Genomic DNA, 25,203 nt, shown 5'->3' with positions numbered 1-25,203 from the left:
GATGGGCATGGCCCTTAAAGGATCTCTCCTTCCTTGAAGCAAGGGTCTGGTCTTTGCATGTGGTCTCGGCTCAGAGAGGGAGGCACAGCCTTGGACAAGAAACACTCTTCTGCTAAGGGAAATGCCTTTACGGCAACCCAGCCAAGAGCCACCAGTCCCTCATCCAGGGTGGCCTGAAGGGGAGCACAGAGCATCGCATGACAGTATCCACTCCATTCACCCATCACTCAGCTTCCATGATTGTTAGCCTAGAGCCCATCTTGGTTTTTGTCTACCTCCACCCACTTGTGCCCCTTTCAGCCCCATGGTTTCTTTATTTTTTGTGGTTTTTTTTTTTTGACAACTTATTAAGGTGTAACTTATATACCATAAAATTCACTCATCTTAAGTGTACAACTCAATGATTTTCAGTAAATTCACCAAGTTATGTAACCCTACCCGCAATCCAGTTTTAGAATCTCTTTATCACTGTAACAGCACACTCCCTTTTTAAAATTATTCCTGGTATAGTTTGAAGCAAATCATTTTAGTGAAGTTTTAATGCAATTAAGTTCTTAACTGAAGGCATCTGTTGATAGGAAAAAGAAAAGACTCACATTTATATGAGTGAGGTGCCATTTAACAGTTATTTGAGGTCACAGCATGTAAGACCTTGGGAGATGTCACGAAGGCTTTTTCCAGAGAGAATGACTCTCACTCCCTTTAAGTGAGTTATTCCCAGAGGTCATCTGAGAATATCACATCTGACAGATGGCTCTGTGCATATAGTCCTACTGCGTTCCTGAAGAGAACTTGTGTCAGAGACCGGGAGCTGTTCAAGTTACGTGTGTACGAGACAGCAGGCAGTGAGAGAGGGCTTTCTAAAAAAAGGAAATAGTGGTTCCAATGAGAGACCACCTTTGTACAGCATCAGAAAGAAGGGATGGATATGGAGAAGACAGAAATGATAAACCACGACAAAGGGGGAAAATTCCATTTGTTGAGTGGCCAAGGTAGAAAACAAGGCATTTTCTAGAGTTTGTATAAAATCCTTTGCACATTTGTCACCCTGTTGATAAAATAAGGGGTCTAGAAAAACAAAAGACAAGATTTTTTAAAGATAAAATATAATTCGCTACCATAAAGCCACCTTTTGAAGGTATAACATCCAGTGGTTTTAGTTTATTCACTAGATTGTGGAAACATCACCACTATATAATTCCAGAAACTTTTCATCACCCCCCAAATAAACTCTATACTCATCAGTGTTTACCCACCCTTGCATCTCCACCCCACCCCCCAGCCTTTGGCAACCACAAATCTCTATAGATTTGCCTATTCTGCATATTTCATATAAATGGAATCATGCAACATGTACCCTATGTCTCATTTCTTTCCCTTAGTATGTTTTCAATATGTTGCAGTGTCGTAGTGTGTACCAATACTGAATTCCTTTTTATGGCTGAATAATATTCCTTGTATGAATTATGTAGATATACCACATATTGTTAATCCATCCATCAATTGGCGGCCATTTAGGTTGTTTCCACTTTTTGGCCAATATGAGTAATTTTGGTATGTACTTCACATACCAGTTTTTATAGACAATTTTGTTTACTGCACCTAGCAATGCAATTGCTGGGTCCTAGTGTAACCCTATGTTTACATTTTCAGGAACTGCCATACTGTTTTCCCCAGAGGGGCTGCGCCATTTTACATTCCACCACCCACCCCCCCTCCCCGCCAGCAATGTGTGGATTCCAGTATGACCACATTCCCACCAACACTTGTCATTCTGGTTGTTTTGTTTTGCTTTGTTTTTAAGTTTTAGCCATCCTCTGTTTCTCTCTCTCTTTCAAAAATAAATGAACACTAAAAAAAAAGTTAAGTGACCAACTTTGCCTCAGGTCATGATCTCCTGGTTCGTGGGTTCAGCCCCTTGTCAGGTTCCGTGTTGACAGCTCAGAGCCGGGAGCCTGGTTCAGAGTCTGTGTCTCCCTCTCTCTCTGCCCCTCCCCCTCTTGCGCTCTGTCTCTCTCTCAAAAATAAGTAAACATTAAAAACTATTTAAATTATAGTCATCCTAGCTTGCATGAAGTGGAAAGGCACATTTCAAAAGACTCTGGCAGAAAAAAAAAAAAAAATGGTGAATGCTAGAAACATAAGCTCTATGCTTGGGGCTCTCAATTCTGTGCCCATAAAGCTTCATTCTTTGTACTCAGTGAGTAGGTCTGGTGGCCATTGGTGCTGAGAGCCCTGTCACTTGCAGGACTGTGAGGATGTCCCTTCCAGCCTCACTCGTTAAACAGAGGCTGCTCTCTTATAACACCCAGAATGATCAGAGCTCACGGTTATTTTCAAATAAATGTCTTTGTCAACACTCACCCGTAACTAAAACACTAGAAACAGAATGTGCTGAAGAGAATAGGAAAGGTAAATACTTCCGGTCCCACTGAAGAAAGTGTATCGCTGCCTACGATGATTTTTGTGGGTTTTTAAGGTATTTCTATATATGGATTTTTTATTTGTCTTTTTGCTTTTCCAAATATAAGAGAGGACAGTCTAAGAACCTCCTTCTAGAAAACTGTGAGTCAAGGACAGTGGCTTTGCTGAAAGTGTGTCCTGAGCCCCTTTTGCATTTGGACGGCCTGTTAGACTGTAGTTGTCCTTGAAGGGTTTTTGTCATCAAAGGTACATTTAATATTTGGCTTGATGTCTACAATTAACCTGTAGAACACAAGTTATGGAGTCTTAGAGACGTCTGCTTGGGGCTCAAGTACCTTAGAAGAGCTTACCAGAAATTGTGGGGATATTATTTATAAATGTGAATTTTCCAGGGTGTATACTCCCGTTCTGTTCTGGAGAACATTTCGGGGGTCTCTGAGCAGACAGCTCCTGAAAACACTTCCTCTTTTTGTGTTCCTTGCTGCCTCTTCTGTTCCACTCTTACTGCTTTCCTCTTCCTTTGCCACATTGTTTTTTTTTCTGCTGTCTGGTTTCTCTTCTAGAATCATGACTAGAGTTGCAGAGAAAAGCATCTCCCAGAAGGCAGCATGAGGCAATGCCCTGCCATGGAGAACTATGTGACCGTAGATAAGTCACACCGCAGCCCAGGGGCACCACTTTCCTCGTCAACAGAACGAGGAGTTCAACCAGAGGGCCTTGAAAGTGCCTATGTTTTGGAGGCCAGACATTTATTTTTCTGAATACCACAGATGATGCCATTAATTGGGGTTGAGCCAAGGAGTTCTAGAAGCTTCAGAAACCGGGAAGCTGAAAGTCCCTGTCTGAGTCATGCATTAGTCAGGGTTCTCCAGAGGAACAGAGCCAACAGGATATGTGTACACATGATATTTTATATGTTTTATATAAATATATACATCTATAAAATATATATAAAGAGATTTATTGTAAGGAATTGGCTCACACTTTTGGGGAGCCTCACAAGTCCTAAGATCTGCTGGGTGAGTCGCAAGCTGGAGACACAGGACTGCTGATGGTGTAGTCCTCATTGAAAGACCAGTCGGCTCAAGACCCAGAAAGAGCTGATGTTTTGGTTCAAGTTCAAAAGGCAAGAAAAAACAGATGTCTCAGCTCTGAGGCACTCAGGCAGGAAGAGTTCCCTCTTTCTCAGATTTTTTGTTCTGTCCAGGCCTTCACCTGATTGGATGGGGCCCACCCGCATTAGGGAAGACATCTGCTTTACTCTCTGTATCTGGTCATATGTTAATCTTGCCAAAACAGATACCACCCTCACAGACACACCCAGAATAATGTTTGACCAAGTATCTGAGTATCATGTGTTCCAGTCAAGTTGAAACACAAAATGAACTGTCACAGCGCCAGTTGGAGATGCAGCAAAGAGAAGCTAAGGAACTATCCTGCTGTCTAGTTTGCTGGGACTCCCCTACTCTTCACCCTCAGCCCCCAGCAGCTCATGGTATTTAACATTTTCCAGTTGTTATTTGTTAAAATCTATGTATTTAAAAATGGTTCAAAAGCAAGCATGCTTTATGTGTGTTTCAGAAAAATCTTGAGTAAGAAATATTTCCTTCAAAGTCTTCGTGTGGAACTGGAGTAGTGAAGAACCATACAGTGCTTAGAACATGGGGAGGAGGGGCGCCTGGGTGGCTCAGTTGCTTGAGCCTCTGACTATTGATTTCCACTCGGGTCATGATCAAGGATCGTGGGATCAAGCCCCGAGTTGGGCTGTTTGCTGAGTGTGGAGCCTGCTTAAGATTCTCTCTTCTCTCTCTCTCTCTCTCTCTCTCTCTCTCTCTCTCTCTCTTTCTCTCCTCCTCCTCTCCCCTGCTCGCATGCTCTCTCTCTCTAAAAATAAATTAAAAATTAAAAAAGAAACAGAACATTGGGAAGAAGGAATGGAGTAAGGATGCATGGAACCCATGTGAGCCCCGGACCTTGGGTGCTGGAGGGAATGCTCGGTGTTGGAAGAGGGACCAGGTGGGCAGGGCTCAGAGTTCTCCTTTAGGACAATTTTAGAACTTGAGGAAAAGAAAAGCACTTCTGGCAAGAGCTTTCTTTTTGGAATCTGAAAAGCCACTGAAAGTTGCTCTGAGCTTCTGGTCTGGGGCTCATCTGCAGACCAGAGTGACTCTTCTGTCTTTAAGGACAGCACCTACTTACACGGTCTGTCAGAAGGGGCTCTTTACTGTGCTGTGTCCCCAAACTCCTGCTGGCAGTGGGTGTGGCCAGGTGAGGCCAGCAATGTTCCTCAGCAGTGATTGATAATGAGCAAGGTGTGGGCTACAAAGGTTCAGATTCTTTCCAGGTCTTCTGTTTCTCTATTAAATTTGATGGTCACTAAGGAGGTTTTACACTCTTATTTTAACAATTTGGGGTTTTTTATGTTTATTTACTTTTGAAAGAGACAGAGACAGAACGTTTTTACAGAGAGACAGTTTCAGTTGTAACAGTGTGAACTTGAGGTCTTACCAGCGATTCATGCCTTGACCAACAGTCTTTGCCCAAAGGCTGCTTCTAAGTTTCGGGCATGCCTCTTGGAATATAGTAATTCTAAATTATCACCCCAGTCTCAAGATGGTAATTTTCACAAGGTTGCTGTCCACTCTTTGGGGTTAGTGGTGTCCATTCTTAATGGACCTTCTCAACTTTGAAGAAACCTTTCTGTGTCACTTTTTTTATGCTGAACGCAAACATAATATGGCTTTCTAGGTTGTTAAATGTTGTCCTTGAACATGTCGCAGTGAATACCTTCAGTGTCCTACTGCTTCTTATTTCCCTCTGTGCTAAGTGTGGAAGGTCAGTGTGCGGATGCTAGAAAGAAAAAAAAAAAAAGAAGAAATCCACCAGCAAGCATTATTTTTGCCCACTATGGGGGAGTAGGACTCATAGGAAATACTATGTTCTAGAAGCCGCTGGCATCATAGCCAAGAGTGAAGGTTTTGTTATATCCTCGAGCTTAGAGCACTTTGAGCGGAGTGAAAGAGCAAGTGCAGTGGCTGGCTTACCTGGGATGTCTGGCACCTGCCTCATTTTATTACCTTCCTCCTAAAAGAGCACATTAATCGAAGAAGACATTTCGGTGCATATGTAATGCGTGTTTGTGCAATTACAAGGGAATGCTTTCAGATATTTATCCATAAAAATATATAAATGACAGCAAGCTCCCATGGCTTAACCGCTTTTGTCTGCAGCCTGTTTTGGTCTATTTTAATCTGCCCTGTCCAGTCCATGTGCACAGATGGGGCTGTGTCATTGCCAGCCAGTCACTCACACCCTGGGGATCACGCTGTCCCCATGCACTGCTTTATATCACTCACTAACTTACCCTTTAGCAGATCATCTGAAATAGGTTTGGGACATAATTTTGTGTTTGTTTTTGCATTTTTAAAAGTTTTAATTCCAGTTAGCATACAGTGTTGTATTAGTTTATGGTGTACAATACAGCGATTCAACACTTCTATACTCCACCCGGTACTCATCATGGCAAGTGCACTCCTTAATCCCCATCACCTATTTCACCCGTTCCCCCTCTACCCCACTTCCCCTCTGGTAACCATCAGTATACTCTCTATAACTGAGGGTCTTTTTTTTTGGCTTATCTCTTTCCCCCCACACACAACACACACTTTGTTTTGTTTCTTAAATTCCACATAGGAGTGAAATCGTATGGTATTTGTCTTTCTCTGACTGACTCATTTCACTTAGCATCATACCCTCTAGATCCACCCATGCTGCTGCAAATGACAAGATTTCATTCTTTTTTTATGGCTGAGTAGTGTTCCATTATATAAATGTATATACATACAACATCTTCTTTATCCATTCATCTATTGATGGCCACTTGGGCTGATTCCATAATTTGGCTATGGTAAATAATGATGCAATAAACATAGGGCTGCATGTATCCTTTCGAATTAGTGGTTTTTTATTCTTTGGGGAAACATCTGGTACTGAACACTAGATCATAGGACAGTTCTATTTTAATTGTTCAAGGAATCTCCATACTGTCTTCCACAGTGGCTCCACCAGTTTGCATTCAGCCCAACTGTGCATGAGGCTTCGTTTTTCTCCACATCCTCGCCAACGCTTGTTGTTTCTTGTGTTTTTCATTTTAGCCATTCTGATAGGTCTGAGGTGATATCTCACTGTGGTCTTGATTTGCATTTCCCTGAGGATTAGTGATGTTGAGCATCTTTTCACATGTCTGTTGTTGGCATAATTTTTTAAATGAGTGATTATACAACTATGATGAAGGGTTCTCTTATTTAGACACCTGTAGGTATGACCTTCTATTGAGGGGAAGTCACAAGGTCTTGTCTGCTCAGGGTCCCTGGGCAAAGCTAGGACATTCTTCAGAGTGTGGGTGCCTACTCCAAGCAAAAAGCAAGACCCGGAGCAGAGGAGGCCCCAGTAAGATAAGATGGGTGAGGCAAAGCTCTAGCATGCAAACCAGCAGCAAGTTTAGGTGGCTGAGAGAGCCAGGAAGAAGTGAATGAATAAGGGAAGGGAATGTGTGAGATGGAGAGAAAATCGGTTCAGCCGCCGGCCTGCTGAATGGAGGAGGCTCCAGAGCCCTTCCGTGGGGCACTCTGCGGCAGACTCTTTGGGGATTTGCATGATTGCTTAAGGATGCCATGCGCAGCAAGATCCAGACCCCACTCGCTGTGCGTTTCTTGTACAGAATCTTTTCTTTATTCAGCAAATATTTAGTTAGCTTTTCATCTGTGGGGGGTACCATTCAAGGGCCTGGATAGAGGCAGCAAAGAGGCTGATGCTGCCTCTGCCCACATGGAGTTCACCGTCTGGGGTAGGTGGGGGCAGGGTAGGAGGACAAAGCGTTACACAGAAGAATATACCAATAATTAACTCTACCAGGAGAGTGTCGTGTCAAAATACAGGGTCTAAGAGACAATGTAATGGGAGGGGGCCTAATCTGGTCTGGGGGTCAGGAAAGGCTTTTCTGAAGTAATGACATTCAAGCTAGGACCCAAACAATGAGTAGGAATTAGATTTTAAAAATATGCGCGGGTTCAACAGATACAGAGGTGGCCTGGAGCCAGGCACGCTGCAGTGGGCAGCTGTGACCATGACCTTTGTCAGTGCTCTTGATAGAAAGGAAACTTGGGAACTCCACAGAGCTCCTCAACAAAGACATGGAAGATATTGCAGGTCTGAGCAATGGGAAATTTTTCATTTGTTTTTGCTTTTTGAAGGCATTGTTAGACCTTTCTCACATTCCTTGAACCCATGTGCTCTCCCACACATCTGCTATAAGGTTTTCAGTAGAGATCCTCATTGGCTGAGAAACACTAGAACTAATATAAATATATATAATGAACTTCATGAGAAGTAGAAAAACAAAAAAAAGAATTTCAGATACCATCTTTAGGGGCACCTGGATGGCCCAGTCAGTTAAGCATCTGACTCTTGACTTCAGTTCAGGTCATGATCTCATGGTTGGTGGATTCAAGCCCTGCATGGAGCTCTGCACTGGCAGTGCAGAGGCCTGCTTGGGATTCTCTCTCTCCCTCTTTCTGTCCCTCCCTGCCTCTCTCTCTCTCTCTCTCTCTCTCTCTCTCTCTCTCTCTCTCTAAATGAATGAATGAATGAAATGCACTTAGGCTTGTCATAAAATCAGGGTCTTACCCAGTTGCCTTCAGATTCTGAATCTCTAAGCGTGTGTGAAAGTACATAGTTGCTCTCCATCGGCTTTGAACATAGTCCCTTATCCAAGATAGACAAAGATGTGCCTACAGCCCAGTGGCCACTCCCTACACGGGACTTAGCAATTTATGGACTATCTGTAACCAAGCTGTGTTCCTAGACCTATTCCAGAGCCATCATCTGCCTCTTTCAGACTGTACTGCTCCAGGAATGCAAAGCTATTTTAATACTAGAAAAATTATAACAGAAAATGCATTGCCAAGTAAAATCTTCCTAATTGGAGCTAATTCTGGAAAGCCAGTGTGTAATAGTCAAACAATTCATGGCAGAATTTTTCTAAAAAACTGTAATTAAAACATTCAAGAATATCTGTTAATACAAAGCTCGTGCTGCGTGTGCGTGTTCTACTAGAAGGTCACTATGTGGAGCTACCGCATGTCAGTTAGTGCTCGACTAACCTTGAACGTCTCAGGAATTGTGCCGTGCTAGGTTGGTAGCATTCTGACCGTCCCCTTGAGGATCCTCTTTATATAAGGTTAGAGGAAGATAACTAATGCAGAAGGAGCCACAATACTAAACTGTGAGATTATGTAATCAGGCTTAAATTTTCACAAGTTTCCATCCTAATCAAGGTCATGGGTATTTCCCCAAATCCCCCACGCATCTGTGGGGAGCAAGTGTTCTTCTGTCCAGAGAACCAAGGGCCCTGTGCCACCTTCCTCCGGTGGCAGCTCTGCTCCTGGCAGCTGCCACATGTGGATGGCATTGGCAGCCACTGGCTTGCACCTGCCCGAGGTCCTCAGTGGGAGGGGAGAAGGCAGTGACATTTACAAGACAGTGAAGCATGCCAAGAGTCTCCCTTGGGATTTCCTTGCATTGTCTCACTTCTCAAAGCAAACATAGTTCCCCCTTTTATAAAGGAGAAAAACGAGGCTCAGAGAGCCCAGTCCCGGGTACCTTCTCTTCTCCGTGTCTCCGACATCTCCAGTCCTGTAGTCTGGAGGCTGCCTCATACGCCCGTGACCCTCGGCTCTCCGCCTCCTTCCCTGGCCTTCATCTTGCGTAGTGCAACGAGTATTTCTATGTCTTCATGGTGCTTGATCTCTCAGACCCTCCTCTTTGATTTCTCAGACTCTCCTCCTTTGCTTCCTACATCTCTATCTGGTCCTTTGCTGACTCTGCTTTATCTGGATGTCTGTATTCCCAGTGCTCAGACATCCTTCTCTTATCCAACTGCAGTCTCTCCGGGGTTGGTCACATCTAGCCTCTTGGCTTTGGGGACCATCTCCGTGCTGATGACTTGTTAATCTTAAACTCTAGCCTTGATCTTTTCCCCCGAACTTCAGACTTGTATCCACGGCTATCTGCTTGACATCTTCCTCCAAAAGGCGCCTCAGATTTGTACTCAAGGCGTCACATATTGTACTCAAGGCTCTAGGTCCGAGCTATCCAATGTGGTAGGGCCATGTGGCTATTTACATTAACTAAAGTTAAATGTAAAAGGCAGTTCTTCAAGTGTGCTAGCAATATTTCAAATGCACAATAGCCTCCTGGAACTAGTGGCTACCATATTGGATATTGCAGGGAAAGAGCCTTCCAGCATTGTGGGAAGATCTGGTGGTCATTGCTGCCCTAGTTGTTCTTACCCTTCCAAACCTTTTCTTTCACCAGGGTCCCCCGTTTCAAATAATGGCAGTACCATCTAGATGTTCCTCAAGTCAAAAATCTAGGAGGCATTCTTTTTTTTTTTAATTTTTTAAACATTTATTTGTTTGTGAGAGAGACAGACAGAGTGCGAGCTAGGGAGGGGCAGAGAGAGGGGGAGACACAGATCCGAAGCAGGCTCCAGGCTCTGAGCTGTCAGCAAAGGGCCTGATGTTGGGACTTGCACTCACAAACTGTGAGATCAAGACCTGAGCCAAAGTCGGCTGCTTAACCAGTTGACCCACCCAGGCGCCCCTAGGAGGCATTCTTGATCCGTCTCCTTCCTGCATGCCCCACATCAACCTCATCAGTGAGTCTTGTCTACTGTGTTTCCAGAACATACCCCACATGTGTCCACTTCTGTCCATTTCCAATGTTCCCCAGGCTGAGCCACTGTCCTCTCTCATCTGGATGCTTGCAGCAGCTCGTCAGTGATCTGCCAGCTCTACTCTTACCTCTACAACCCATTGTCCACATAGCAGCCGGAGTGATCATTAAAAAATATAGATTCACCTCTCCCTCAACGGAAAACCTTCTAATGATTTCTTACTAAACCTAGAATAAACACACCCCATTTGAATATTAGTTTGAATGGTGCCTTAGTCCATTTGGGCTGCCATTACAAAGTACCATAGACAGGTGGCTTATAAATAACAGAAACTTATGTCTCACCATTTGTGAGCCTGGAAGACCCAGATCGGAAAGCCAGCATGGTCCGGTGCTAGTGAGAGCCCTATTCCAGATTGTAGACTGCCAGCTTCTTGTTGGATCCTCACATGGCAGAGATAGGGCAAGCTACCTCTCTGGGGCTCTCTTATAAGGGCACTAATCCCATTTGTGTGGGCTCCACCCTCAGCCTAATTATCTCCCACAGGCCCCACCCCCCAAATACCATCACATTGGGTATTGGATTTCAACATGTGAATTGAGGAGAGGAGGGGCACAAGCATTCAATCCATAACACATGGCCCCACGTGATCTGGGCCTTCCTCTATCTCAATCATTCTACCCATTGCCCACCAGATTCTGGTCTCTGCTACACTGCTGACCTCCATTTTGGTCCCCAAATATTGTAAGACCTTTCCTGTCCTAAGATCTTAGGACTGGCTCAGAAGCTCTTTGCTCTTTGCCCAGAAGCTCTTCCCCTACATGGTCACTTGGCCGGCTGTTTCCTGCCGTCCATGCTGGAGCCCACTCACAAGTGTCTACACCGCTCATCTCAGGCTGCTTTCATTTCTCTGCACACCATTATGGACTCTGTGAATGGTTAATATTTGTTTAGTTGTTGATTTATTTATTTTTCTTTCTCTTCTTCCCCCGCTGGAATATAATAGTCCAAGATACTGGGGACTCAAGTGGAATGAGACATGCTTTGCCCTCTCAGAATACAAAAAACTAAAAATGATTTGTAATTATCTTTTATCTTTTTTGAAATGTGAGCAGGTGCTTCGAGTTAAAACAGATGAATTATTTTCTCTTGAAAACTTGAACATGCTAATAATTTCTTAAGAAATCCTTTTGTCCTTTTCTCATGAGTAATGCAAAAGTAGAATTTCTTTATCAGGGTCTCAGCAAATGAGTTTCCCATACAAAATTAAAATGCCTCCAATTGTTTCTTATCTATGGTTTTGGCTATAACTGCACTTTCCCTGGCCTGCCTTGAGGGGGAGCCAGCTGGGAACCAAAGGGGCTAGTTGGAAACAGAGGAAGATGATTCCAAGGAATCCCTGAGGCCCCTTGGAAAACAATGGAAGTTGTTGCCTGGGTGGGTGGGAAATCAGTGCACACTGCAGAACCGGGCCAACATGGACTTGGAGGATGGGTTTGCTCTTGTGAGCACAGCACAACATGGATATGGAGGATGGTGGCAGGAAGCCTGCTGGACTGAGAATCTAGAAGCAGACCTTCGTTGGAAGACAGTTTGCACGCCTTAGGAAGGGCCCTTGTCCCAAGATGCCCCTCACCCCACACCCACATCCACAGATGGTAACTCCCTCAGTAGCATCCCTTTCAGAAGTGGGTTACCTTAGATCCCAGGCAGCTAAGAATTTGCTGTCTTCCCGTGCAGCCCTTCCAGGTCCACTGCTTGATTTTCAGAATCCTTTATGGTTTGACTTCATCCTCACCAGTTGCGTTTTCTAGATAAGTGAGGCTTCTTCATGGACATGGTTCCTTCCTGCCTCTACCCTTTTCTTCCGCCTGCCAGGCCCTTGCTCTTGACTCCGGGTCTCTCCTGTCTGCCCTGCCTCCAGGAATCCTTTTTTCTGCAGTGCAGACAACATTGTGCTGGCCTCAGGAGGCAGAAGGGAAGTTAGGACCTGTTCTGCAGGCCACCTCCTGTGATCACGGATTTCTCCCCTCCGCAATGTCCTGTGGTCATCCAGCCAGGGTCGGGGCTTGGCAAGTCCTTGCTCGCTAGTGGTCTGACTTGTCAACCTGGGCTTCTGTAGCTGCCCAGATACAGACTAACACTGCTGCCAAGTGCTGGGCTTATCGGAGGTGCTCAGTCAACACTTCTTTCACTGACTGTATTCCCCGGAAGATACTTAGTTCACCAGACTCCTTTCATGATGATTCAAGTTACTGGGCTCTTCCTGCCCCCTGGGCTTTTCTCCACTGGACTAAATATCACCCCTTCTTTAAGACAGCTCAGATTCTCCTCTTTCTGCCCTGCCCCTGGGCCCTTCTACATGTCTTTCTGTGGTTTTCCAAAGCACCTTCATTGCCCCCTACCCCACAATGTCGGAACTGTCTACACTGTGCTTTACTTGTCTGTGTACCTTAGTCCCCACCCCACCCCGGGCCACACTGCCCTCTGTGCCCCTTGGAAACAGGGGCAACATATCATCTGGTTTGATGCAAGATTATTTGATGATTTGGTGAATCAAGAAAGCATAGAATGCAAATACAGTAGAAGAAACTGTCCCCCCCCCCACCCTGCCCATTAATCTTGAAAACAATTTGAAGGGAATCTAATTCAGAGATCCCCCACATGGTTATGGGATACCCTTTATATTCCCCAGTCTTTAGTTTGCTAGGGATGCTGTAACAAAAATACCACAGACTAGGGAGCTTAAACAGCAAAAACTAATTTTCTCACACTTTTGGAGGCTGGGAGCCTGAGATCAGGGTCTTGGCAGATTCGGTTTTTCCAGAGGCCTCTCTCCTTGGCTTACAGCCACCTTCTTACCGTGTGTCCTCATAGTCTTGTCACTGTGTGCTCATATGCTGCGCTCTCTCTCTCTCATAAGGACACCAGTCATATTGGAACCATATGACCTTATTTAACTTTTATCTCTTTAAAGACCCCATCTCCAAGTACAGTCACCTCTGAGATATATACTGGGGATTAGGACTTGCACATCTGAAGTTGGGCTGTGGAATACAAGCCAGTCCATAACACCCTGACATTGAGAAGGCGAAACGGCCAGAATCAAAGGATAATGGCACCTAAGGAGTTACACTGATCCAGTCCGTGAAGGTGGAGAGGCATGTGTTTGTGTTTTGGAATTTTCTGAACAGATTGAGCCAGGAAGATATTGGGAAACTGAATTCTATGAAAAAAGATGTTTTTATTATTAGAGTAGGATTTGTCAAAAGAGGAAATACAGAGAAAAGAGGTTGCATGAAATAAACCCTTAATCTTCCCAGAGTGGCTGGGAGACTGCCCCCAGGAGCAGGATGTGTGGGTACCAAAGCCAAGGGAAGCGGTGAGGATTAAGAGCGCAGGCCCAGGAGCCGGACGGCTGCCCTGTGTGGGAGGAGGGAAATCCCAGGCACCGCCAAGCCGGGACTTAATTGAGGAAAGGGCCGGGAAGATAGGCCTTTCTTTCTCCAGGCTGGGTGAAAAAACACACACATCTGCCATCTGGACCTTGGGGTCTCACAGTCGAAAAATGCTTCACTTCTGGCCTCACTCAATTACAGCCTGCTTATTTCAAGACTGTCTTCTCCTTAGGACTAAATGTGAATGGGGGAGATGGTTCTGGAGAAACACGTTTATAACCAGCCTTGCTCTGGAGCACACAAAGGCCATCTTGCTTTGTAACCATGGCCCTGGCTCTTTTCCACGGTCACTGCCTAGTTATGTGACAGTCTTTGTGAATTTCAAGGCATATTAGCTATAACACTACTTTTTAATGATCCTAGCATTACTGTGAAGATTTCTCAGACCCCTCGCTAAAATTAACAGCACAGCCCTATACTGTTTGGCTTTTGAGAGGGAGAAAAAGTTTTCCTTGACCCTGGTAGGGTCCCTGGCCAGCTCTGTAGATGAACCTGACAAAGACAGATGAGTGGGAGGAAAGCCAACACCTGTTAATGAACTTTTGGAGGTACTTGACATCCTTCACCCGGGGAAGTGATCAGAGCCTGAAGCCTTTGTAACCTTTTACACAAACAGTATTTGTGAAGATTTGACAGGAACAAAGGAGTTTGGGTCAGGGTTAGTAAATGGTAGAGAGACTTGGGAGAAGTTGAATGAGGATTGTTGCCATATTCCTCTGGTGCAGTCTGTGGGCTGATAGAGTATGTCTCCAGTAAAAGGAGAACATATTTCTTGCCTTTAGACCAAAAAGGGGGAACTTTTTCCTACAACTACTGCTTAATTGCTCTCAGCTCAGAATATATTTTATGGCAAGGAGGCATGTTTTGGGGTGACATATTCTGGTTTCCTTCAGCCTTCTTCATATTTTATTATACCTAACTTCTAGAGGAATAGGTTTTTGGAGCCCATGTGTCAGCATTAGCACAAGTGCTGTCTTTTAACAAACGTGTATATATTGTTATAAGATAAGAAAACATTTTAAATTATAATTAGCAGTGAATTTTAAAACAACGGGATAACATCTGTGGAAACTACATGGAGAAGTTCAAGTGCATGGAAAGAACAGCGCAGTCTACCCGGTACTAACAATAGAGCATGATACGCTGACCAGGTCCCGTTGCTGTATGGGTGTGTGCGCGACAGTGGAATCAGAACTTGCAGTGTACTTGATCCAGCGACTTTGAAATTGTTTCTTGACAATGATTTTTTAATGTGAGGAGATTCGCATTACTTAAAAATTTTGCAAATAACCTGAATTTTGTTGAGGCTGTGACATCAAAATATTTCGTATTTGCGTATTTAAAACTCACATGCAGTGATAGCCATACAATGTGATAAGCGAGGAAGATCAGAGACTGAGCAAACCCAAGTTCAACGCAAAGGCAGGTTGCTGTAAATTAATGTCAAAATTTATGGGGTGCCTGGGTGGCTCAGTCGGTTCAGTGTAAGACTCTTGATTTCAGCTCAGGTTGTGATCTCACAGTTCATGAAATCAAGAAATCGAGACCCACGTCAGGCTCCGTGCTGACAGCATGGAACCTGCTTGGGGTTCTCTGTCTCTCTGTGTCTCCTCTCTGCCTCTCTCTCTCTCAAAATAAATAAATAAACCTTAAAATACTAAAAATTAATTAATGTCAAAGTTTAAATTGAGAAGAGTAGATATTTTTTGATGATCTCTGTCCTCTCCCTTAATCTTGAATAGCCAGTCTCTTTCTACATGGACATCCCCCAGTGAACCTCTCTCCCAGAGCCACCATTAATTAATTTTACTTGTGGATCTGTCATGATGGTTCTCCTCCCTTTCCCCAGTCACCTGACTGCTCCCCTTCTAACTCCATTCTGATGCCTGGCAGGCTGTCATTGGCAAACTCCATTTCTAACATGGAGCTTTAACCCTTGCACTTGGGAAACTTGCCGGAGAAGGGTTTTGATTCAAGAAAGCAGCCTGTCAGCTCAGCAGCCTGTCAACCCACCTCCTCATGATCCAGGGGCCTGAAAATGAGACACCCCCCTTGCCACTCTTCCAAACTTATTTCCCCATCAGCGAGTCTGGGATTCTGGTTGTTCACAAATGGCTTTCAAAATAAGCAGGTGTCTTAGCTCAGGCTGCCATAACAAAATACTGGAAACAGGGCAGCATAAATGACAGACATGTATTTCTCACAGTTCTGGAGTCTGACATATCCAAGCTCAAGGTGCCAACTGATGTGGTTCCTTTTAAGGACTCTCTTCCTGACTTGCAGACGGCCTTCTCCTTGCTGTGTCCTCACATGGCAGAGAGAGGGGGGGTGGGAGAACAGAGGAGGGAGAGAGGGATAGAGGGAGAAGAGGGGAGAGAACTGGACTGGGCTTTCTGATTTCTCTTCTCATAACAACGCTGATCCCTTCATGGGGACCCCACTCTCGTGACCTCATCTAAACTAAATACCTGCCGGGGCGCCTGGGTGGCTCAGTCAGTTAAGCGTCTGACTTTGACTCAGGTCATGATCTCGTGGTTCGTGAGTTTGAGCCCTGCATCAGGCTCTGTGCTGACAGCTCAGAGCCTGGAGCCTGCTTCGGATTCTGTGTCTCCCTCTCTGTCTGCCCCTCCCATACTCATTCTCTGTCTCTCTCTGTCTCAAAAATAAATAAACATTAACAAAAATTTAAACTAAATACCTGCCAAAGGCCCCCGTCTTCAAATACCATCACACTGGGGGGTAGGGCTTTGACATATGAATATGGGGGGTGGGGTGGGCATAAACATTCAGTCTGTAACAGTAGCCATTCGAAGTGTATGCTTAAGGAGATTTTTGAAGAGTATAAAGCGATTTGCAAGTTTTAAGGCATTTTTATGAGTATTGTTATGTTTTGGCAAGTGTTTAGACTTCTCTCCTGTGCCTTGGTTTCTAAGGAAACCAAATACTTTCTGAGCAGTGTTCAGAACGATGAAACCCTGGTGCCGTTTGAACTTTCAGAAGTGAAATAGCAAATGTGCGGAGCATTGAGGCTGTGACAGTAATGCCATAGCTGGACCTTACCCTTCAACTCTGATGCTTCCATTCTTACTGCATGGCTGCCCTATCAGGGTACAAGTATTTGATTCAATAGCCTCTGTTAATACCTTACTTATCACATTGGAGAAAAGAGGACTTTGAGAGAATGGGAAGCAGGAAAGATCAGTTTTGAAGGAGGGAATCTGGTAAAGGTGGGTCATAGGGTAACAAGGGCAGGGGTAGAGGAAGGGGTGCGCATTCTTGCCTGAGGTCTTCTGGTAGCCTGCAGAGCAGAGGGTGAGAGCAGAACCAGTGGTAAGAAAGCACTGGAACACTCAGAAGGGGAGCCATTATTGGAAGGTGGGCCAATGGTGGAGAATGAGGAGGGGCACGATCAAAACAGACCTTTCCTTCTTCACAGCTGCTGCTGCCTTGATTGGCACCTGTGGTTCATGGTAGGTGGCACATAGTGGGCACCCAGTAAATCTTAAATGAATGCTCGAACAGATCATCACCTGAAGTGAATGCCTCCAGGTGAATGTGCACAGGTTCCCCCTTGCCCTGGCAGCTGGGCGTCTTCCAGAGTACATCCTCAAGGTCTCCAGAGTTCTTCCACTGAAACTCATTGCATGAAGGGTCTAGAAACACGAAGACTGGGGAGAGCTTGATGTATAGCGGCTAAGAGGGGATGTCTTGGGATTTTGGTTTCCTTAAGGATGGACCATTTGGACAACCCGGTCATCAAAAGGTAATTTCTCCCCTGATGTTTCCATTTCTTTTCACTCTTTGAATTGCTTCTTATTTCTCCTGAGCATCTTTCCTTTTCTTATTTCGATTGCTGTTTGCTTTGGAAACGAGACATTATTCAAGCACAACATCGCTTAGAATGACTCTAGGTAATGGGAGAGACTCGAACACCTAGGCCTTTTATAGCTATAATTGGTTTTCTTTGTTGGCTTTTTAAGAGGAAGGTTTTGATGGATCAGATATTGCACGTTAATTGTCATGAATTGCAGAAAATGAATCCTAGCTTCATGTGTTTGTGTATGTGTGGGTGTGTTACTGCTAGGGCATGGCTTATACTACATCTCTTAAAGCTGAAAGAGTGGTTTGTGAAACTGTTTTATGAGTTTAATATTTCAAATAAGTCTTCATTTTGTTTTTGGAAATTCTGTTTCTTTTTATAAAAGAGAATAGTATTAATATATCTCTTGAAGCTAATATTCAAGATGGCGTAATTATCTGAAAGAAGCACTGTTTTTCTTAGAGAAGTATATGTTCTAAGAATTTGAAGGCTAAAGTGTTCAATTGTTCCTATTCAGAATTGCACGATTCTGTCACTTTGTTAAACCCAGAGCAGCATTAGCTATCAGAGCTGAAGGGGGCTATAAGGGTTGCCCTCCAGGGCATTTTGATTTTTGACAACCTAGGCAATAAATAATAAACACGAAGAAAATGTTAATTGCAATGTGAAACTCAAAGCAAATTAAAATTAAATATTGTCACCAAAAAAACCAGTGCAGATGATGTAATGGGGTGTCATTCTTCTTTCTTTTTTTTGTAAATGACAATTAGCTTAGTGTTGGATATGGTTGACTAAGTTAACCCCCTTATTTTACAGATAAAAAGACTGAGGTCCAAAGATTCAAGGAATTCCTATGCCTTCAGCATATTAGGGGCGGAACTTGGTCAAGAGCCCAAACATCCTGTTGGTGTTTACTGCTTTGCCCACAACACTGCCCCCCATACCCCCTATTCTTCCAGACCTTTAAGGATATTCTCTTATGCAAAGGAGGCATCCTATCCATCATCCCCCTATATCTGATGATGCCAATATTCTAGAAAGTTATTCTGACTTTACATTGTCATAGCAGGATGGATGCAAAGACCAGAAGACTTCTCAGGCCGGGCTAGTCCATGGGTCCTGGTTTATTTTTATTCTCTTTATTTCATTCTGGATGCTTATACCATCGTGAAATAGAAACACTTCCCTGGTATAGCTTCTGGGGCATAGATGGGGCAAAACCTAAATCTGAAAATGAATATTTTTGGAAGCCAATTTGGTTCTTCTGTCATATTGACATCTCTTAATGATGGCTTTCCCTGAAGAATTCAACAGGTCCTCTCAAACTTCTTATTTCTTTTTTTTTTTTTTTTTTTTTAAATAACAACAGCGTATCCGGTGGAGAGCTGTTTGATCGGATAGTGGAGAAAGGATTTTACACAGAGAAAGATGCCAGCACCCTCATCCGCCAGGTCTTGGATGCTGTCTACTATCTCCATAGAATGGGCATTGTCCACAGGGACCTCAAGGTAAGGCGGTCGCCTAGCAACATCCTCCAGCAGCTCTTCTACCCACAGTACACCTGTCCAAGGGGATTGGCTCCAGAAGATGGCCGAGGTTGCCTTGATGGAGATATGGGTGGAATGAATGGGAGGCATTTGTGTTGTTAGTTGTCAGGGCCATTGGGAGCCAGAGGTAGCTTGAAAGATGATGAGGGGCTGGCCACCATTTGGGAGATTTTATAACTGCTATGCAGCCAAAGGGCCACAGGGAGATAGGTTGTGTATTGCTTCAAGCCCACCTGAAGGGTAATTTTGTTCAAGACACAGAGGCCATGATAACCCTTCTCCCAATACTGTTTTTCACAGTGTTCTCCCAGTTCTGGCCCCATTTCAGCACAGTACACTGTGTGAAAGAAAGGGAGCAAGTAAGTGGAGGGCATAACACGAGAAAGGAAATGGAAGGTTATTGGGAAAGATGGGTTAAACGACCTACAATCACAGCCATCCCCCAGCGTCCTGTAGGTCACAGGCTTACCTGTTCTTTTTTTTTTTTTTTTTTGTATAAAAGATTATTTTAACGTTTATTTATTTTAGAGAGAGATAGAACAGAGGAGGGGCAGAGAGTGGGGAGGGAACAGAGGACCTGAAGTGGCCTCTATGCTGATAGCAGAGAGCCCGATGCGGGCCTCAAACTCACAAACTGGGAGATCATGACCTGAGCCGAAGTTGGATGCTTAACCCACCGAGCCACCCAGGCGCCCCAGTCTTACTTGTCCTTGATGAGGTGTTGGCATACTGACCCTTCACCCAATAGCACTGAAGGACCTGGGCCTTACTTGGGCATCTTGGCATCACATCCCTCCCCGGATCAGTATAGATACCAAAGGGCAGATATCCAACATATGCTATCAAGAGTAGATATCGAACACATTGATTTGAAGAACAGCAAAAGGCAACATTGTTCACCAACGCTGTAATGTGGCTTCATTCGACAGCGGACACAGGTCCAGGCCCCAGAGCTCCCTGCACCTGTCAAGATAGAAACTCCACCCCAGCCCACATACCTGCTGCTCACATCAAAAACACAGGGATTATAATGTACTGAAGCCATGCTATGCGTGACTGTGTGAAATCTAAATCAATTTAAAGAACAAACCATAAACATTTGTTAAAACAGAATTTCGGCATCTGCCCGTTATCTAGTACTGGGTGTGAAGGTATAACATGGTGTAGCTTTTCTCTTCATAAGGTCTCACTGTGAAGTTTTCTCTTCTCTATATTATTTTCCAGCAACCAGAATAGTGGCTCCCAAATGTTAGCCTGCATAAGAATTGTCTGGAGGGCCATTGCTTGCCCCACCCCAGAGGTTCCGATTCTATAGGTCTGCAGTGGGCCTGGGAATGTGCATTTCTAAGGGATTTCTAGGTGATCCTGATGTTGCCCTGGGATTACTCGTGGAGAACTTCCGGACAAGGGTGTTTGTGAATGTCGATGGGGTCCTTACAGACTTTGCCCTTTGCAGGCTTCTTGATGGCTGAAATGGCTGTGGGCACAAATTAGCTAATCTTCAGGACCCGGAGGTCCTTTCCCGGGCTAAGTAAGGGCTCACTAAGCCCACTTGGCGCCTCTGTGCCCGCTCTGCTCTCTTGTGCCCTCACCAAATGCCGATTCTCTGCTTCCAGAACACAGGAGGCAGGTCTCTGAACAAGTTAGTGCGATGACCACAGAGGTGTGATGCGATGCGCTGGCTGTGTGTACTTGATAGAAATAATTCCCACGCAGATGACATTCCTAGAGGGGCCATGTTATGCGTGACTGTGTTTATTCCCCCTTCGAAAGGCAGATGGGCTGTGCAGGAGTTATAGCTGTCTACGCCCACATGGCGCTTTCAGAGAAGTGCTTGTAGCTCCCAGCTGGTGCAGCTGTGAGAACGCCAGGCTTGTCCCCGCAGAGAGAACATTGCCATGTTAGGACTGTTCGTCATTGCTTTTCAGAGGCACAAGGGAGTTTGACCTACGTGGCAGGAGTTGGGGTTGGGATAGTAAATTTTCACAAATATCTTAGAAAATGAAAACAAACTGTATGATCCAGGTCAGAGCAATAGAGAACATGATCAGACTAATATAAGATTAGGTCGCAGTCTGGGATACCGCCATGCCCCTGCAAATACACCTCCACCTCCCTCCAGCAAGGTACTCTTGTGTCATCTTGCCCCAGGAAGCTACTAGAGATAATGAGAGACGGACAGGAAGTGCCCACTAACTGACCCCTCAGATTAGGACAGGGCTTCTCAGCCCCTGCAGTGTGTCGTTTGCCGCGGGGGGGCTGTTCTATGCATTGTTGGATGTGTAGCCGCATCCCTGACTGCTACCCACTAGATGCCCATAGACTCCTGCAGTTGTGACAACCAAAGACATTGCCAAATGTCCCCCTGGGATGCCAAATTGCCCCCAGTTGAGAATCACTGGATTAGGAGGGTGATTATGTATAATATAAACTTTATAGGAAGTGTTGATTCAGATCTTTTAAAAGCCTGTTGGGGCACCTGGGTGGCTCAGTTGGTTAAGCGTCCAACTTCGGCTTAGGTCATGATCTCACAGTTCTGGAGATTGAGCCCCACCCATGTCAGGCTCTGTGCTGACAGCTCAGAACCTGGAGCCTGGTTCAGATTCTGTGTTCCTCTCTCTCTCTGCTCCTTCCCCGCTTGCACTCTGTCTGTCTCTCTCAAAAATGAATAAACATTAAAAAAAATTCTTTTTAATTAAAGATTGTTATGTGAACTTTTTTAAAAGTTTATTTATTTTAAGAGAGAGAGAGCGCAGCAAGGGCAGGTCAGAGAGAGAGGAAGGGAGAGAGAGAATCCCAAGCAGGCTCTGCACTGTCAGCATGGAGTCTGATGTGGAGCTTGAACTTATGAACCTTGAGATCATGACCTGACACAAAACCAAGAGTCAGATCCTTAACCAACTGAGTCGCCCAGGTGCCCCTCTTATTATGCGAACTGTTAACGGGTTGGTATTGACCTTCCAATTCCAGTATTGTCCATCAGTTGTCTTGCAACGATGTCACAAAATAAAGAATAATATTTTTTCAGGTGCGTCCTGGGCCTCTTGGGACCTCAGGCAGAATTGTGAGATGCCCTCTGTGCCTCCCACCTGACCAAGCACTCCTACTGCCAGCTGGGGGCCTCCATCTGGATTGCCCTTGAGCCTGTCTTCTCTCCCACTTTCCTGTTGCCTGACTCCCCTCAAGAAAAGCCCTGCTGCCTTGACTGAGTCTTGAGATGGTTGTAGACAAGTATCTATCTAAGTTGTGAATGACCAGCCGATTTAACCCTCCTTGGTAATTGACCCAAAGGAGGGATATTTGATTCCATGCAGTCTCTTGCCTAGATGCAACCTTGTTTAAGAGCATGAGATCATTGGGACAGGAAGATTAAAAGTCAGAAACTTAAGGAGCGTCTGGGTGGCCCAGTTAGCTAAGCATCCGATTCTTGATTTGGGTTCGGGTCATGATCTCATGGTTCATGAGAGGAGTCCCATGCTGACATTGTGGAGGCTGCTTGGGTTCTCTCTCTCCCTTTCTCTCTACCCCACCTCCCACTCACATGCACATGCACACACGTGTGTGTGCTCTTCCTCTCTCGAAATAAATAAACTTGAAAAAAAAATCAGAAACTTAAGAAAAGTCCTCTCTGCCCCCATGATCAGATCCTTACTGTTCATCAAAGGATGATCTCAACATTCAGACAAATCATGAACCACAGGCACCTTTTGATTAGATTATTTTGGCCTGCTTTTTAAGCATTATTCTTATTTTGATTATTGATTGGGCCATTTTATTCTCTTTTCAAACTCATTAAAGCACCTTCAAGTGTGCATTTGATTTTCTTCTAATCTCATGCTTCATCCACAGGATCGACGTCACTGTGAATGTAAAGTGTCATTCCTTTTTGTGTTATGATTTTAGGAGAAGGGTAGTATTTTTTTTTTCTTTCGGGTTCTGTTAAAGTTATTTTGACACTTGTTAAGACAAGACTTTATTTAAGACTACTGCAAGAAGGGTATCACAATAGGGGAGAGAATTGGGTTCAACTCCAAAATCATCAAGAGCATGTGAGGACTTATAGCCATTGACCAGAATGAGGGTTGTGGATAGAAACCTACTAAGAGGGGATATCAAGGATGGAGGGATCCTTCCTAAAGCCTGGCCAAGAACTTAGACATTGGCAGTCTCTCTCCATTGACCAGGTTCTCTTCCTTCTGACCAGGTTCCATCCCTGGGCTCTGTCCTTAGTGCACTGGCTCTGCCCATGTAGTCCAGGCTGACCAAGAATCCTACTGAGCCAGGGCACCTGGGTGGCTCAGTGGGTTGAGCATCTGACTTCAGCTCAGGTCATGATCTCTCAGTTAGTGAGTTCAAGCCCCATATTGGGCTAACTGCTGTCAGCACAGAGCCCACTTCACATCTTCTGTCTCTGCTCTCTGCCTGTCCCCGCTTGCGCTTTCTCAAAAATAAGAAAATATTAAAAAAAAAAAAAAAAAGAATCCCACTGAGCCACTTTGGTGAACATCCCCCACCCTTGATATCTGATCAAATTCTTTATCTTCCACCTTTCATATCTGCCCACCCTGGCCTGCCTTCAGCAAGGATCCTCTGAAATTGGCATAGCCAGGATCCCCCCACCCTTGACGTTCCCTCTTAGTAATTTTCTTTTTTTTTTTTTAATTTTTGTAAAATGTTTGTTTTATTTTTAAGAGAGACCGAGTATGAGTGGGAGAGGGGCAGAGAGAGAGAGGGAGACACAGGATCTGAAGCAGGCTCCAGACTCTGAGCTGTCAGCACAGGGCTTGAACTCCCAAACCGTGAGATCATGACCTGAGCTGAAGTTGGCACTTAACCCACTGAGCCACCCAGGCGCCCCACCTCTTAGTAATTTTCTGTTCACTGACCCTCACCCTGATCCTGGGCTATAAATCTCCACTTTTCCTTGTTGTATTAGGTCTTGAGTCCACTCTTCCTCTCCTACTGCAGAATCCCATTGCAGTGGTCCCCCCCCCCCCCCGAATAAAGTCTTCCTTACTGTCTTTACCAAGTGTGTGAATACATTTTCTTTAACAACATCCAAGGTGGAAGGTAAAGAGCTTGGCCAGATATCAAGAGTGAGGGGTTCTCTCTATTCTGACTTACAGGTTTCTTGCTAAGACTGGACTCTGCAGCCCCAGCAAGACAGGAGGGACACAGAAGGCCAAAACCGAGGCCTAGAAGAGGGCTCAGGGGAGCCCGACTATAGTTTGGTCAAGGCGGGGCAAGGGGCAAGGGCAAGGCGGGGCAACACTTCTCAGAATGTCCTCACAGAAATGGCTACAGCTCAGAATTGCCCCGTGAATTCTAAAATCCAGAAGTTCCAGGCCCATCTCAAATCTAAATAGCCCTTGCCACCAGATGAGAGAATGAGAGAAGAGTTGGTAAAATTCAATAACTCAGAAACCAAAGATCTACCGCAAACCACTGACAAGAGACACTCTTGCTTCAATCACTCTTGGGGATGGGAGGAGAGCCAGACAGGAAACTGTGGGGAAGTGGCTTGCCCAGTTCAGATTCCTCCTGGTGTGGTATGTGTGTGTATGTGTGTATTTATTTATTTATTTTGGGGGACAGAGAGAGAGAGAGTGAGTGAGTGGGGAAGGGGCAGAGAGAGACAGAGATAGAGAGAATCCCAAACAGACCCCACTGTCAGCACAGAGCCCCATGCAGGACTCCATCCCACTGACCCCGAGATCATGACCTGAGCCGAAATCAAGAGTTAGATGCTTAACCAACTGAGCCACCCTCCAGGTGCCCCCTGTTGTGTTTCTTTTAAGGTTGAACGTAAATCAGAGAAGTGATTGCTTCTTCACTGGGCAAATCTTTGGAATTTCCTGAGTCGGGGGAAAGGAGTGGTGTCCGTCCTCAACATTGTGTCTCTCAGGGACAGCATCATTAATTGAGGCAGGCTTTCTGTGGTCAGGCTCTGCCTGGGCAGGACAGGTGCAGCCCTGAGGCTGGGACATCTCCCTTGGTCTCCATGAGCTCCACCCCCCCCCTTTTTTTTTTCTAAGAATGATACCTTGACTTTTCAGAAAACACTATGCAAATAAAGCTTCATTGTCTCCCCGCTCCACGCTCCACCCGTCTACCTCCCCTTACCCCTCCTGTATAGCTGCCATGGAGGTGCCCCTGCTGTGCAGGACTGTAGCAGAGACAGGAGCTGTGGTCAGGCCTCAGCCATGTGTCCTGAGTTAC

General features: G+C 45.0%; 1 protein-coding gene across 3 annotated transcripts in view; it reads left to right on the top strand.

The window, feature by feature from the left end:
* CAMK1D (calcium/calmodulin dependent protein kinase ID) overlaps positions 1-25,203 on the top strand; it is a 440,028-nt gene that overhangs the window by 354,598 nt on the left and 60,227 nt on the right. For all 3 annotated transcript variants that reach the window (XM_040451430.1, XM_040451429.1, XM_040451431.1), the window contains one exon: positions 18,807-18,945. In XM_040451430.1, coding sequence (XP_040307364.1) covers positions 18,807-18,945 — 139 coding nt within the window. The remainder of the gene's footprint in view (positions 1-18,806; positions 18,946-25,203) is intronic.

Source organism: Herpailurus yagouaroundi, unplaced genomic scaffold (assembly GCF_014898765.1).
Source record: "Herpailurus yagouaroundi ecotype Mexico unplaced genomic scaffold, PumYag 203, whole genome shotgun sequence".
NCBI lineage: Eukaryota > Metazoa > Chordata > Mammalia > Carnivora > Felidae > Herpailurus > Herpailurus yagouaroundi.
The sequence above is the reverse complement of the archived record's forward strand: the minus strand, read 5'-3'. Positions and strand labels throughout refer to the sequence as shown.